Raw genomic sequence first — 15,693 nt, 5'->3', positions numbered from 1 at the left:
TTGTATTTTGCATGTAATAATGGGCAAAACACCTATTTCTAGTGCTTTGAGAACTTAAGAGTACATAGTAACAGAACTAGCCACAAAAGGTTGTATATAAATATCAATACTTTAAAAAATAAGAAGGAAGAAATTGGTATCTTCACTTAAATTTTTGTTTTTGAATCAAAATATGAAATTAGAAATGTAACTATTATAAGGGATAGGTTGAAATAATAGTTTTCATTCTGAAGGTATTCAAAGGAACAAAAAGTTTTACTGTATTGCTTTATTTAAAAAAATAGAAGGACATTAAATAAATTTGGCAAGTAGAGAAAGGAAGAACACAATCAAAAATTTAAAGAAAACAATGACCCATAATTCCTTAAATAACTGCTTAACATTTCGTATACTCCCTTTTTTTCTTCTTCCCATGGGGAGGTCTCCTTTTTCTCCCTGAAATAACATGGTTGTGCTCATGTTGGGTATAGGGTAGGAAGGGAGATGTCTTGGCTTTGGTGGTTTCCCACATCTCCAGCTCTTCAGTCACTTTCATTTGAAAAAAGCCAACCAAAGGCAATTTTCAAGTATTTGCTAAATGGAAGGTTTAACACTTTCTATATCTTGTCATATGTTGCATAGAACTTTATAGTATTGTTTCCTAAGTTGGTAATTACTTTAATGAAAATTAATTTATGTAAATTTTAAGTTGAATAACCCAGTGTTTCCCAAAGGGCAATAAGTGTACCAAGGAAGACCAAGAAATGAATTTTGATGGTAAGTGAGCCACATCTTTAAGAGTTTAGTATGTTTTTACTATATTATAGGAAAATATAACTTGCACATAAATGTCCATGACTTCATGGGCATTGTTGCCTAGGATGACATTGCCTAGATGATTATTTGTAGTCTATTTAAAAATATTGTGTAAATTATGTAAATATATAAACTATATAAACTGCTTTCCAAAGTGGTTATACAATTTTACATTCCCTCCAGTAGTGCCTAAGGGTTCCAGTCTCTCCACATCCTTGCCAACACTTGGAATTGTCTGTCTTTTTTATTATAGCCATTCTAGTGAGTGTGTAGTAGTCATATATGTTTTAATTTGAAAATAAATTATTTTGCTGAGAAAGTGCTTGGGGATAAATGATAGAGTTTTAAATGTGTGCCATTTAGAAGATGGAGTATATTTATACTATGAAGCTCCAGAAGTGGAGGTAGGACTAATGTAGACTTTATGGGGAAGCAAATTCTGGCAAAAAGTTAAGCAAAAGTTAAATACTATGGACTTTCTTGCAAAGTTGTAGTAACCTTTTTATTGAATATATTTACATCCAGCTGTTTCAGCGTTTCCTCAGTTACAGTCAACAGAAATTAACCAGAGAAGAAATATAATGTAAGGATATGTAGTGATTCACAGAATCTAAGGAAAAGTTAAACAACTGGTACTTGGAAAGGATAGGAAGCAGTGCAGCTTAAGGGATCTAAGTAGCAGGAACCAATGGACAGCTTCTTCAGAGAGCTACTGTCAAGGTGAATTTGTTTTCTGACCTTGTGTCACTCTACTCAAGATTTAAATTTTAAGGAGAAAGAGTCTGTTTGGCCTAGTTTAGTTTACACTCCCACTCCTTGGTCAGGAGAAGGCAGAATTGATAATCTCACCAAAACTGCATGCAGTAGGGTAGAAGAAATTGCCCAGGGGGAATATTGAAATGCCTTTACCAAAAGAAGGGGCTCACTGGGTGCTGGGCAGGCAAGACCAATAGATGTCCACTATATCACGTCACTATCTCTGATGAATGACTAGGAAGAATTAATAGCAATGATAGGAGGGTCAGCAAATCTCTAAGGGTCATTCATTCCTTGAATAGTTTTTAAATGTCTCTTCCTATGATTTCTATGAAATCAATGTATTTCTTTGAACTAAAAACATTGACTTTGTTACTCAAAGTATTTTTACATACATAGCAAATATTCTTTGAATGCAAAAAAAATGTTGCCCATTTATTTTTTGGAGGGGAGAAATGTCAATTTCATTTTATTAAACATAAATAGGAACACATGAACAGATTCCCATGGTAAAAAGTTTAAATCAGATACAGCAAAACTTTTATGATTCTCCCAATCAGCCTCCCTTGTGGCTCCATGTGGATCTTCTATACTTGTACAAATTATGTTCCTACATTTACAGTTAATTGCCTGTTGGCATATGTAGGTTTTTCATATTTAAAAATAGATAGTATTAGCAAGTACTTCTTTAAGGTAGATTGCTAAAATAGTATAGTGGTTAAGAGCACAGACCCTAGAGACAAACTATAAGGATTCAAGTTCTAGCTCTCCTATGTAGCTGTATATTGTTGGTATTGCCCAGTAATTTTAAGGAAACTTTTTATTGACTTACAACACAAATTCATAACTATGCACAACTTGATGAATTTTCCTAAAGTGAACATGTACCTAGCATATAGGTCAAGAAGTAGATAATACCAGTACCCCAGAAACCCCTTTGTTCCCTCCTTGAAAAATACTCCTCTTCAAGGTAACCACTATCATGACTTCTAAGAACATGTATTTGTTATTCCTCTTTTTGAACTTTATGTAAATGGAATAATAATTACCATATGCATTTTGGGGGGGAGGCCCAGGTTCACTCAGTATGTTTATGAAACTCATCCATGTTGTATGTATTTATATTTTATTAATTCTCATTGCTGTTTTAGTATTCCATTGTGTGAATATATCACAATTTATCCATTCTACTGTTGATGGACATGTGGATTCTTTACAATTTGAGGTATTACGAATAATGCTATTCCGAACATTCTTATACAGTATTTTGGGGGGAGGTTTTAGGGATTTTACAAATAATGCTATTTATTAACATTCTTGTTCACTTCTTTTGGTGAACATATGTATGCATTTCCCTTAGATATATACCTAAGAGCGGAATTGCTGGATCATAAGTTAGGTATATGTTCATTTATAGTAGATAATGCTTCACAGTCTTCCAAAGTAGTTGTACCAATATAACTTCCAACGGTGTGTGAGAGTTCCCACTGATCTGTATCCTTGCCGATAATTGGTTTATCTTTTTCATTTTAACCATTTTGCTGAACGTGACATGGTCCAGTAATTTTTGAAGAATGTAAAAATCTCATTAGTGGGGAAGACAGAATGTAGGGTGTCACTCCCCAGTGATTGAAGTTGGCTCTGAGGTCGGGCAAGGCCCGGGCTGGGCAGACCCACCCTAGGGGTGAGGGGTTGCTGACATGTCAGCACTCCTGCCCTTCTTCATTACCCTCTCCCTGTGTCGGGGCCCACATGCCCTTTGGAAAAAGGGATCACCTGAGAAGCACAATACAAGGGCTTGCTTGTCCCTTGCATCTGGGCTGGTGATCTGGGCAGAGGCTGGGACAGGAGCCGCAAGAGTCAGATAGTTTTCCCAGGAGAGGCCCAGTGCCTCCCTCCTTCCCAGGGTCACCACCTTCCTGGCTCCTCCTGCCTTGTGCCCCCTCAGGCCTTCCAGCCCCTCGTACCTTTACTGCTGTTTGGTTAAAGCCTCTATTTTGTTTAAAAAAAAAAAAATTATCAGGTGATCTAGAGTTTTATGGGATTTATAAAATAACTTTTTCTTTAAAAAATTAAAAGAGATGGAAGAAATCTGTTATTCTCTGACTCCAACAAGTTACTATCTTCTGGGGAAAGGATTAATTTGGTTTGGATTATCCTATGTAGTAAAGGGCCCTCCATCAGACTCTAGAACCTGGTTTTGAACATTACCCCTTCTTTATATCTAAATCCCATGTTTGGTAAAATTAGGTGTTTAAGGTTTTAAAATTATTATTCCTGGTATATTATGCAATTTCAAATATTACTACTCTTAACCTAGACTGGAGACTGCAAATACCTGGCTCACATTCTGTCATCTCGTTTCCAACCAGGCAGGTTATGACAGATGACGTGACTCACAGAATGTTTTCCCACTGATTTCTCTGTGGTCTCAGATTTTTTTTCTCAGTACAGCGCTCCACGTGGTCACACTGTTGAATAGAAGTGCGATGGAAGATTAAAACACTCTTTTCATCCTGTACCTCAAGGTACAAGGTAATCAGCTGAGTCTTAAAATTTTCTTAAGTATTGCCATTGTTGGTTGGCCCTATGTTATACTGAGAGAAATGTGACTCATTCTTAGAAAGCTGTCATTTAAATCTATTACTTAGTCATGCTAACTGAGGAGGTGGCTTACTTTTATTTTATTCTTGTTTAAAATTTTTTGTTTTCCTTTCTATTTGATTGGTTTTTTTTTTCTTTTGGACTAGGAAAAATTCTGAGAAGTTTGCTGCAGCTTCATAGGTCAAAGTAAGTTAGAGGAAATGACTTGAAAGAGGAGGAAAGATGATGCAGATACAGGGTTACACATGAATACTGACAGTTTGGGGGTTAGGGAGACCTTTAGAGGCCTATATGGTTTTGGAGTATATTGGTTATGGTATGATATATATTGATTATAGCTTGTCACTTGAAATTAAAATTAAAAATAATTTATGGTAGTGAATTACAAAGTAGCATTTTTCAAAGTGAAATGTTAGAGAATAAGTTGCTTCTTTAAAAATTTTGACTATGCTAAAATGATAAAGCTGATGATTAAAACCTAAGATGAAAGATAATTAAAACCTGAAGGGGATAAAGAAGGAAGGAAGGATGGATGAAAAATAAAAGAGTTTGGTGATACAGATGAAACCAGGAGATAAGTTTTAGCAGTAGTAGTTTATGCTAATGTCATATTCCCAGCTCCAACCCTTACTAAGTGTGTTACTTTGAGCATTCACTTGCCTTATGAGCCTCAATATTTTTGACTATAACACAGTCATAAGAAAGGTCACCTTTATTAACTCAAAGTGTTGTGAAAACTACTCAGGTAAAGTAAATGAAATTATTTTATAAAATGAAGGTACAATTAACTGCTGTTATCATAAATACTAGGATAATATGTGAGCCTCAACATGTAAATAGCTCAAACTAGGTTAAAAAAAAAAAATTCTAGCTTTCCTTTTCTGCCCATAATGGAATAACGTATACCAGACTTGCCCTCTACCTGTGAACAGCTAGAAAACTGGACAAAAATATTTGAAGCTACTGTTTGCTGACCTTGGAAAACATGCAGTACGGGTGTGTGTTCTCTGAATGGATGGAAACAAATAAGTTGTACAAAAGCCTCAGCATTCTGCCTGATGTCACTTTCCAGACCCTGCACAGGAAGAGGGAAGCCAAGGAAAGCATGGCAGTCTCTTTATAGAAGTCACTGAGATCAGATTTGGGGAAGGCTGTGGCAGCTTCAGTTTGTGAGGCATGGCACCAGAGATGCAGGCACTATGCAGGGAAGCTCCAGGACTCTGCAGGGGGGTTCACTGAGACTTCTGCGCTGTGCTAAGATGGGCCTGCATAGAGTGAAATGCCACAAGGCTAGACGAAACGCAATTATTGGGGAGCTTTAAATTGAACAATTCCCAGAACTTACATGTGGCTGAGAGACATTTGAGTTTTGACCACCAGAGTGGCAAGACATTATTGAAAATCCTGGGCATTCAGTAGATACCCCAGAGTTGTGCCTTCAAATAGGGCTAAAAGAGCTCTAGAGTAGAGGCTACTCTGGACCACCAATAACAGTTTAAAAACAACCTCAAAAGGATCAAATTGACTGGCAAGGAAGTTAACTGCCTGCCAAATTCAACACTCTTTTTTTTTAAACTTTTAAAAAAAATTTTTTTTATTTTTGGCTGTGTTGGGTCTTCATTTCTGTGCGAGGGCTTTCTCTAGTTGCGGCGAGCGGGGGGCCACTCTTCATCGCGGTGCGCGGGCCTCATTATCGCGGCCTCTCTTGTTGCGGAGCACAGGCTCCAGACGCGCAGGCTCAGTAGCTGTGGCGCACGGGCCCAGTTGCTCTGCAGCATGTGGGATCTTCCCAGATCAGAGCTCGAACCCGTGTCCCTTGCATTGGCAGGCAGATTCTCAACCACTGCGCCACCAGGGAAGCCCCAAATTCAACACTCTTTAAATGCAGAAAACAAAATCCAAAATTTTAAGAACATAGCTTTTATGGTGTCTGGTACCCAATAAAAATTATGACATGCAAAAAGGAAGGAATATGTAAGGAAGAAAATCAGTCAGTAGAAACTGACTCAGAAATTATGGAGATGAATGAAGTAGCTGACAAGGGCTTTAAAACAACTATAGTAAATATGTACAAGTGTATAATGAAAAACATGAACATAATGAGAGAAATGGAAGACATTAAAGAAGGCAAAGGGAGCTTTAGAGCTGCAATACAATTTAGAAATGCAGTATCTGAACGGAAAATTCACCAATGGATTAACACCTATAGCCACTGCAGAAGAAAAGAAGCATGACTTAAAGATACTGCAATAGGAACTATACAAATTGAGGTACAGAATGAAAATAATAATAGTAATAAAAGGCCAGATCCTCAGTGATCTGAGGAATATTCAAAGTGATCTAACGTATGTGTAATTGGAGTATCTGAAAAGGGCAGGGGAGAGGAGCCAGAAAATATATATTTGAAGTAATAATGGTTTAATTTTTAACAAACAGGATGAAAACTATGATTTCTAAATCTAAGTAAACGAACTTCAAGCAGGATAATTGAAAGGAAAACCATTCTAAGGCATATCATATTCAATTTGTTGAGAACCAGTGGTAACATAAAACTCAAAAGCAGCCAGAGAGAAAAAGAAACGTTAAATACAGGGTACCAAGATAAGAATTACTGATTTCTTGTCAGAAATAATGCAAGCCAAATAGGGAATGGAATGATAACTTTAACATGCTTTAAAAAAAGTTAATGTAGAATTCTATGTCAAGTGAAAATATCCTTCAAAAATGAGAGAAGCATGAAGACTTTTTTGACAAATAAAACACAGAAAATCTATTTCCAGCAGACCTGATTTACAAGAAATGTTAAAGGAAGTCCTTCTAGAGGAAGAAAACTGATACCAGTACAAACCCAGTTCCATACAAATGAATGAAGAATGCCAGAAATGGAAAATATGTGGGAAAATACGAAAAATGCTTTTCTGATTGTTATCCTTTCTTTTAAAAAAATTACCTTTTAAAAGCAAATGTAATAACAGTGTATGGTGGGGTTTATAACAGTTTGAAGTAAAATGTAGGAAAATAGCACAAAGGTTGGCATGGTATATACTTATACTTGGCTTATTTCAGTTGCGTGCAGCTTTCTGTGTTCATCTAGTATTTTTAGTGGATGAAATCACATGTAAAATCAAAAGTCAAGTTAATACTAAAAATTTTTGTTATAGTGTTAAAACAAGTTTACATTTTTAAAAACAAACATTGTAGTAGAACTGACTGTATAGTTCACCTAGTATGACAAAAGTTTGCACCCATGTTACCATGATGAAAATCAAGATACAGAAAATTTCCATCACCCCTAAAAGTTTACTTGTACACTTTGTACTGATTCTTGCCTTCAGCTCCAAGCAACAATAGATTTGTGTTCTGTCACTATAGTTTTGCTTGCTGTAGAATTTCATATGGATGGATCATACACTGTTATGTATATGTTTTAATATTTTAAAATTCATCCACATTGCTGCATGTATCAAATAGATCATTCTTTTCTATTGCTGAAATATATTCCATTGTATAGATATGCCAAATGTATTTATCCATTCACTCACCTGTTGATGGGTATTTGTGTTGTTTCCAGTTTGTGGTTATTATGAATAAAATTTCTCTGAACATTAATGTACAAGCTTTTTTTGGTGGGCATTTGCTTTCTTCTCCCTTGGATTAATAATGGAACTGCTAGGTCATATGGTGACAGCTTTCATAAGAAACAACCAAATAGGCCTCCAAAGTGGTTGTACTATTTTATACCCCCAACAGCAATGTCTGAAAGTTGAAATTGCTTCATATCCTTGGGAAAAGTTGGATTTTTAATGTTTAATTTTAGCTATTCTAGTGGGTGTGTAGTGATATCTCATTGTGATTTTAACTTGCATTTCCCTAGTGACTAATGATGTTAAGCATCTTTTTATGTGCTAATTAACTATTCTTCTATCTCCTTTGGTAATTAGTACAAAGTGTCTATTCAAATCTTCTGCTCTTTTGAAAAGTTGGATTGTTTGTCTTATTGAATTGTAAGGTTACTTTATATTATCTGGTTTCAAGCCCTTTGTCAAATATATGTATTGCAAATATCTTCTTCCAGTTGAGGACTGACTTCATTTTCTTAGTTGTGTCTTTCAAAGAGCAGAATTTTATAATTTTCATAAAGACTATTTTATTAATATTTATTGTATGGTTAGAGCTTTCTGTGTCCTAATATATCTTTTCCCTCACAAAAGTTGCAAAACTTTTCTTCTGTGTTTTCCTCTATTACATGTCTTTTATAAGGTTAATAAGTTTTAACCTTTACTTTTAGATTTATGATTTATTTCAAATAAATATTTTGCATGATGTCATGAAGGAAGTATATTTGTTCCATACTGATATCCAATTGCCCCAGCACCATTTGTTGAAAAGACTATTTCCCTAGACTTCGCACCTTGGTCAAAAATTTACTAACCATATATATGTAGGTTTATTTTTGAACTCTGTTTTGTTCCACTGATCTATTTGTCTATCATCATACTACTGCCACATTGTCCTAATAACTGTAATTTATGGTAAGTCTTGAAGTCAGAAAATATAAGCACTCCCACTTTGTTCTTTTTTTTAAGTACTTGTTCTGGCTGTATCATTTGTATTTCTACTTAAATTTTAGAATCAGGGAATTCCCTGGCGGTCCAGTGGTTAGGATTTGGCGCTTTCACTGTGGTGGCCCATGTTCAGTCCCTGGTTGGGGAACTAAGATCCCGCAAGCTGTGCAGCGCGGCCAAGAAAAGAAAATTTTTTTTAGAATCAACTTGTCAATTTCTACCACAAAGGCTTCTGGGATTTTGATTGAGATTTCATTGAATCTACTATATTCTAATTTAGAGAGAACTGGTACCTTAACAATACTGAGTCTTCTAATCCATGACTGGTATATCTCTCAACTTATTTAAATTTTCTTTAATGGCTCTCAGCAAGAGAAAGTTTGAGGAAATTCCTTTCTATGCCTAATTTGATGAGAGTTTTTGGTTGTCACTGTTGTTCCTGAGTAGGTGTTAAATTTTATCAAGTGCTTTTTCTGAATCTATTTGGAGAACCACGTGGATTTCCTTTTTTAGTTTGTTAACATGGTGAATTTTGTTGATTATTTTTAAAAGGTTAGACCAACTTTCTGTTACTGGGGTAAATCCCACTTGGTCATGATGCATTATCCTTTTTATGTGTTGCTAAGTTAGATTTGATAATATTTTATTAGGAACTTTCCAGCTAGGCTCAGGAGAGAGATTGGTTTTTAATTTTCTTTTCTTGTGATAGCTTTACTTTTGGTGTCAGAGTAACGGTAGACTCATAATAAGTTGAGAAGTATTCCCTCTATTTTCTGAAACTTTCTGTAAGACAACTATTATATCTTCCTCAAATGTTGGATAAAATTCACCAGTGAATGCATATGGATTTAGGGTATTTTTTGTTGGAAGATTTTAAGTTATTTCATTTATTCAGATGATATAGGGCTATTCAGGTATTTAATTTTTTTTCTTTTTTTTTTTGCCAGTTTTGGTTTTGTAAATTTTGGCTATCAAGGACTTGGTCTGTTTCTTAAAAGTTGTCAAATTTATTGCAAGAAATATGATTAAAACATTTCTCTTTGACTCTTTTAATATATATGGAATCTATGGTGATATCCCGCTTTCATTTTTTTTTTTTTTAATTATTTATTTATTTATTTATTTATGGCTGTGTTGGGTCCCCGCCTCTGTGAGAGGGCCCCCTCCAGCTGCGGCAAGCGGGGGCCACTCCTCATCTTCATCGCGGTGCGCGGGCCTCCCACCATCGCGGCCCCTGCCGCTGCGGAGCACAGGCTCCAGACGCGCAGGCTCAGCAATTGTGGCTCACGGGCCTAGTTGCTCCGCGGCATGTGGGATCCTCCCAGACCGGGGCTCGAACCCGTGTCCCCTGCACTGGCAGGCGGACTCTCAACCACTGCGCCACCAGGGAAGCCCCCCGCTTTCATTTTTATACTGGTAATTCATGTCTATTTTTTTCTTGATTCTTCTAAGCTAGTTTATTATTTTATTGATCTTTTTAAAAAAAATCAGCTTGAATTTCACTGGTTTTTCTCTGTTGTTTGTGTATTTTATTTTTAATTGGAATTTTCATATACCATGTAATTCACCCATTTAAAGCATACACTCAGGGTTGTTTGTTTGTTTTGTTTTGTTTAGTATATTCAGAGTTGTACAACCATCACCATAATGAATTTAAGAACAGTTTCATAACCCCAAAAAGGAATCTATCCAGTCACTCTTCATTTTCCCCACATACCCTTCCCCAGTACCAGGCACCAACTAAACTACTTTATATCTCTATAAATTTGCCTATTCTGGACATTTCATATAAATGGAATCATGTAATTTGTGGTCTTTTGTGACTGGCTTCTTTCACTTAGCATAATGTTTTCAAGGTTCATCTATGCTGTAGCATGTATCATGCTTCATTTATTTTTATTGTTGAATAATATTCTATTGTATGGTTACATCTTACAAAGTATTATTTTCATAGCTGTATTGTGGATATATCGTAATTTATTCAATTTTACTCCTTTTCTTGGGCATTTAGATTGTTTCCAGTATCACTCATTATTATAACCATGATTCCTATGAACATAAATTCACATAAATTCTCATGTGCACAGAATACAGTCTATGTGTAAGCCTGTTGAAAGGAAAGAGACCACATCCATTAAGAGATGATCTGTCTCAGCTGAGGCCATCTGAGACTAGTCAGCGCCCAGCAGCACCATCAGTGAGCCCAGTTAAAATCGCCGATCCACAGAATCCTGGGCTATGTGAGTCAATATTGTTTTAGGCCAACAAATTTTGGACTGGTTTGCCATATAGCAGTAGATAGCTGATACAAGGTCTGAAAGGTGGAGAGGAAGGGAGAAAGCGTTCTAGGCTGGAGTTGCAACTCCAAACAGGTCGAGAGTCAGAAATGTGTGAGGTCAGGTCAAAGAAAAGTGAAGACACCAGTAGGGTTGGATGTCTGACCACTTTCTTCCAGTAAATCAGGAGGAGCATGAGTGTTTAAGAGAACATATACTGGAAGTCAGACCTGCACTATTACAATTCTTGAAGCACACCATCAGGCCGTAACAAATAGGAATGCCCACATGTTGAAACACACAGTGAGCTTCAGGACCCCATCTGTCCAAGATGTACTTTGAGAGAGTAAGGCATTGTTTTCTAGCCAACTGTATTATGCCAAGGGGGGAAAAAGAAAAGATCTTTGTGGCTTACAATCTGCTTTTACTTTTTATATAGAGAAGTCTAAAGTTTATGTGACTGACTTTCAAGAAACTGCTAGAGGCAACTTCACAGAATCCCAGAGTAAAGGATATTATGTAGCTAGAGTGCTTTTAAAATCTTATTCTCACAACGTGTATCTAGTAGGCCACTGAATAACAAACAGCTTCGACTCAATTTTATTAGGTCATTGAATATATTTGTCACCATAAAAAGCACAAGAGAAATAGTTTCCTTTAAATGCTAAAAATGTGTTCTTTCTGTTGAGTGGTACTTGCCGGGACAGAACATCCCTGGCAGATGACGGATTCTTGTTTCAAAAGTAGCTTCTTAAATTTGGCGGGACAGCGGGTGGAGGGTTCAGAGGGGGATGGGATGAGTTAGGGTGGGGCGGGTGTGATATTCAGATGGAACAATATTAACCTACAGCCCCTCATGCCTGGGATCCTTTGTACCAGCAGGCACGGAGGCGTCCTTCGTTTCATTCAGTTATTTTTTTTAAAAAACGGACTAGTTGACGAAGTGCCAGAAACTTTATACCAAATGGCCTTATTGAGCCACTATTTTATTCAAGCAGTGCTCAGATCAGCAGTACCCCACAGGTCAGAAAATCACGGCGAACGGGGAATTTTCACAGCAGAAAAGGCAAAGGTAATCAAGCCTGAAGCGTCCCACGAGGGGAGCCGTGGAAGAGGCAGCAAACCTGAAGAGCTCCCTGTGTGTGCGCGTTAGCAGGGGAGCGAGCGAGACAGAAAGTTGTTCTAATTGCAGCCTGTCTCCTGCGAACGTGTTGCTCCCTTTGGACTCTCCGGTAACCAGTTCACCCAAAACTTTTCTGCCATGAGGCCCCGCATCTCCCGCGTGCCCCCTTCCTTCCTGCGCCGGCTAACAGGTCCCCGGTCACCGAAGCGTCACCTCTCAGCCCCCGGGAAATCTCCGCAGCCCCCTCGGACTGCAGCCTGGTCGCCGCCCGGCCTCCCAGTGCAGCAGTCGGGGAGACGGAGAGGGAGGCGGCGCGCAGGCCGGGGAAGACCCGGGAGGACCGACTCGCGGGCCGGGCTCGGGCATCAGCATGGGGAAGGGAGGCGCGGGCCGAGCGCGCCCCGCAGGTAAACAGGCCGGCGAGGCGCAGGGCGCTGTCGCCGCGGCCGCCCAGCGATTTCCAGGCACGCAACTCCGCCTCCAGGGCTCTCTGCCTCGCGCGCTCGCCCCGCCGCCCGCTCGCAGCCTCAGCAGCCGCCGCAGCATCACTTCACACAAAGGACTGTTCCCCGCCGAGCCGCTCCTCCACCTCCACGTCCTCCTCCGGTGACGGCAGCCCCGACAGCCGGGCTCGGGCGCGGCGGCGGCGCGGGGAGGACCTGTCACTCCCAGCAACCGCGGCGGCGGCGGCGGCTTTTTTTTTTTTTTTTTTCTATTTTGCTTAAAAAAACTTTTTTTTTTTTTTTTTTTTGCCCTTATACTGCTTGGCCTTTCTGTGGTTCCACCCACCTCTTCTCTCCCTTCCTCCTCCTCCCGTAAACAACTCTCCCACAGCTCCCGCCAATAAATAAATTAGGAGGAGGGTAAGGGGGAGGGGTGCGGGGGGAGGAGGGGAGAGGAAAAGGGAGGCAGCGCGAGAGAGCGAGGCAGAGTCCGAACCGACAGCCTGGAGCCCGCACGCACCTCGCACCATGAGATGGCGACGCGCCCCGCGCCGCTGCGGGAGGACCGGCCCCCGGGCCCCGCGCCCCGGCCCCGCCGCCCGCTCGCCGCCGCCGCCGCTGCTGCTGTGGACCGCGGCGCTGGCGCCGGGGGCGGCCGCCGGCGACGAGGCGGCTCCCGCGGGGGCCTCGGTGTGCTACGCGTCCCCGCCCAGCGTGGGCTCGGTGCAGGAGCTGGCTCAGCGCGCCGCGGTGGTGATCGAGGGAAAGGTGCACGCGCCGCGGCGGCAGCAGGGGGCACTCGACAGGAAGGCGGCGGCGGCGGCGGCGGCGGCGGCGGGCGAGGCAGGGGCGTGGGGAGGCGAGCGCCAGCCGTCAGCCGCGGGCCCGGGAGCGCTGCCCGCCGCCAACGGGACCGTGTTCCCCTGGCCCGCGGGCCCCGCGCCCAGCGCCGCCGAGCCCGGAGACGAGGCGCCCTATCTGGTGAAGGTGCACCAGGTGTGGGCGGTGAAAGCCGGGGGCTTGAAGAAGGACTCGCTGCTCACCGTGCGCCTGGGCGCCTGGGGCCACCCCGCGTTCCTCTCCTGCGGGCGGCTCAAGGAGGACAGCAGGTACATCTTCTTCATGGAGCCCGATGCCAACAGCAGCGGCCGCGCGCCGGCCGCCTTCCGAGCATCCTTCCCTCCTCTGGAGACGGGCCGGAACCTCAAGAAGGAAGTCAGCCGGGTGCTGTGCAAGCGGTGCGGTAAGTTCCTCGCCTCGCGGGGCGCGCTCGGGCGGGGCGGGGAGGGCGCACTCCCGGGGCGCGGCGGGCGCCGGGCTTCGACGGCTTCCGGGCGGACGCGGTCTGAGCGGTGGCGTTTCGGGCTTGGAAGACTCTGGGCGATCCTCAGAGGAGGAGGGTTCGCGGATTGGATTCCACGGGCAGCGCCTTCTCCAGTGTCCCTGTTTCGAGGTATTGCCATTGGTGAAAGCCCAAGTTTGGTCCTCGGTTGGGGCCGCCTCAAACTTTTTAATTCCTTAGGGTTTCGTTCGCTAAGTAGAATGGAAATGGGCCGGCTGCTTTCTTGCGCGTGCCTTCTTGAACTCTTTCGTTAGGAGTTGCTGTTAAGGGCAGCCGTGAGGGGCTTTTTCCTCTGAAGGAGGAAAGGTGAGTCGGACAGGACTGTAAAGTCTTCCCATCACTTCGAGTCCGGAGTGTGGACTTGGTCAGGGGTTTGTGTCTATGGAGAGTCCAACAAGAGCAGGACGGAGCACTGCGATTCCCCTTGCGATGTGGCAGAGTTTTTGGCGAAGTCATGTCCGAACAGACAGGTGCAGTCTGCACCTTGTGAAAATGTGTACGTGAGAAGTATAAAGTTGGGTGTTTTCTTTTTGGTGACATCGTGTCAATAATTTTTGTTTTCCCAGTCTTTTCGTTTGGAGTATGCTTTGGCGCGTCAGTGCGTCAGAACAGATGAGCGTCATTATAGAGCTTCACATGTAGGCCCTTAAGGAGAATTTCGGAAGATAAGTTTAGCAATCGTGTTTCAAAGACCTTTCCCGATTTTACCACTGCAGAGGGTTCTTCCCAGGTCTCCTTAGTATTATCAGGTCTGAGAAATCAGCTGATAATCTGATTACATTTCTGAAGTAGCATTACGTTTATGCCATTCATAAAGTAATTTCTAGGTTCTAAATATTTGTGTAATTTCCTGATGATCATGTAATCACTAAAACATAGAGGGGTTTCTTCTCAAACCAAAAATTAACATGATTACACATCACGAATTCTAACATGCATAATAGATTTCCCCCTGGTCTTGATGTGTCCGTCTGATAGATGGCTGGGTTAATTGAATTTTTACAAAACTCAGCACCATGCCACGCTCAGTCTGCCTGTGATGCAGAGTGTGTCAGCTCTTTTCAGTTCGTATCAGGTGATGGCCAGTTATTTAAATTTCTGATTGGCATTTCTGATGCTTGTAGCCTGCGGTTAATTAATGCCTAACGATTTGGTTTTGGTGTCAGGGAAGAGCATTGCTTATCCTCCACTGCCTTATTTTCCCAATGCACTTTGTGCGCCAGAGACCTGTTAAGATTGCACCACTCTGTGGCCGGAAGCTGTTCTCAAACAGTGGTGCTGAAGAAAGCTGAGTGACGTTGGGATTCCCCGGGTCTGGCTGATAGACGTCACTATAAAACATGGGAAACTCTCTGCTGGAAGCTGTCTTATTAGGAAACACAAAAGCTCCTCACCATTGTACTGCATCATATGTTATGCTGTTAGAGAATCTGAAACAAAACATTTTAAGCCACGCTGTCATCCCATTTTCACGTGTTTTATTGTATGCAGTTCAGGAAGGATTTTGCTTTTACCCCAAACCATGTGAGTTGTGGATCATCTACTGCACGTGGTGGAAGTTAATATAAAGGGGATCATAGTTGGCAGTGATGCCTAGGATGGGGGGTGGGGTGTTGCTAGATAGCCATGGTGTTAGTTACGCCTTCTAACTAGAAAGAGATGTCAGTTTTCAGGGGTAAACGTCTTATAAGGGTCCAGAGGACGCTTGGCTAATGGAAAATTCATGTTGTCTGGAGGAATACTATTTTCGTGCTTCTAAGCCGAAGAAGCTTCACTAAAGGTCGTTTTG

General features: G+C 41.4%; 1 protein-coding gene across 1 annotated transcript; it reads left to right on the top strand.

Moving 5' to 3' along the window:
* Window positions 1-13,090: 13,090 nt before the first annotated feature.
* LOC133081292 (pro-neuregulin-2, membrane-bound isoform-like) lies at window positions 13,091-14,158 on the top strand. Its single transcript, XM_061177373.1, has one exon. It carries the CDS (start codon window positions 13,091-13,093, stop codon window positions 14,156-14,158), a length of 1,068 nt encoding a protein of 355 aa, XP_061033356.1.
* Window positions 14,159-15,693: the final 1,535 nt, after the last annotated feature.

Source organism: Eubalaena glacialis, chromosome 20 (assembly GCF_028564815.1).
Source record: "Eubalaena glacialis isolate mEubGla1 chromosome 20, mEubGla1.1.hap2.+ XY, whole genome shotgun sequence".
NCBI classification, from domain to species: Eukaryota; Metazoa; Chordata; class Mammalia; order Artiodactyla; family Balaenidae; genus Eubalaena; species Eubalaena glacialis.
Note: the sequence above shows the minus strand (reverse complement) of the source record. Positions and strands in the feature narration are given on the sequence as shown.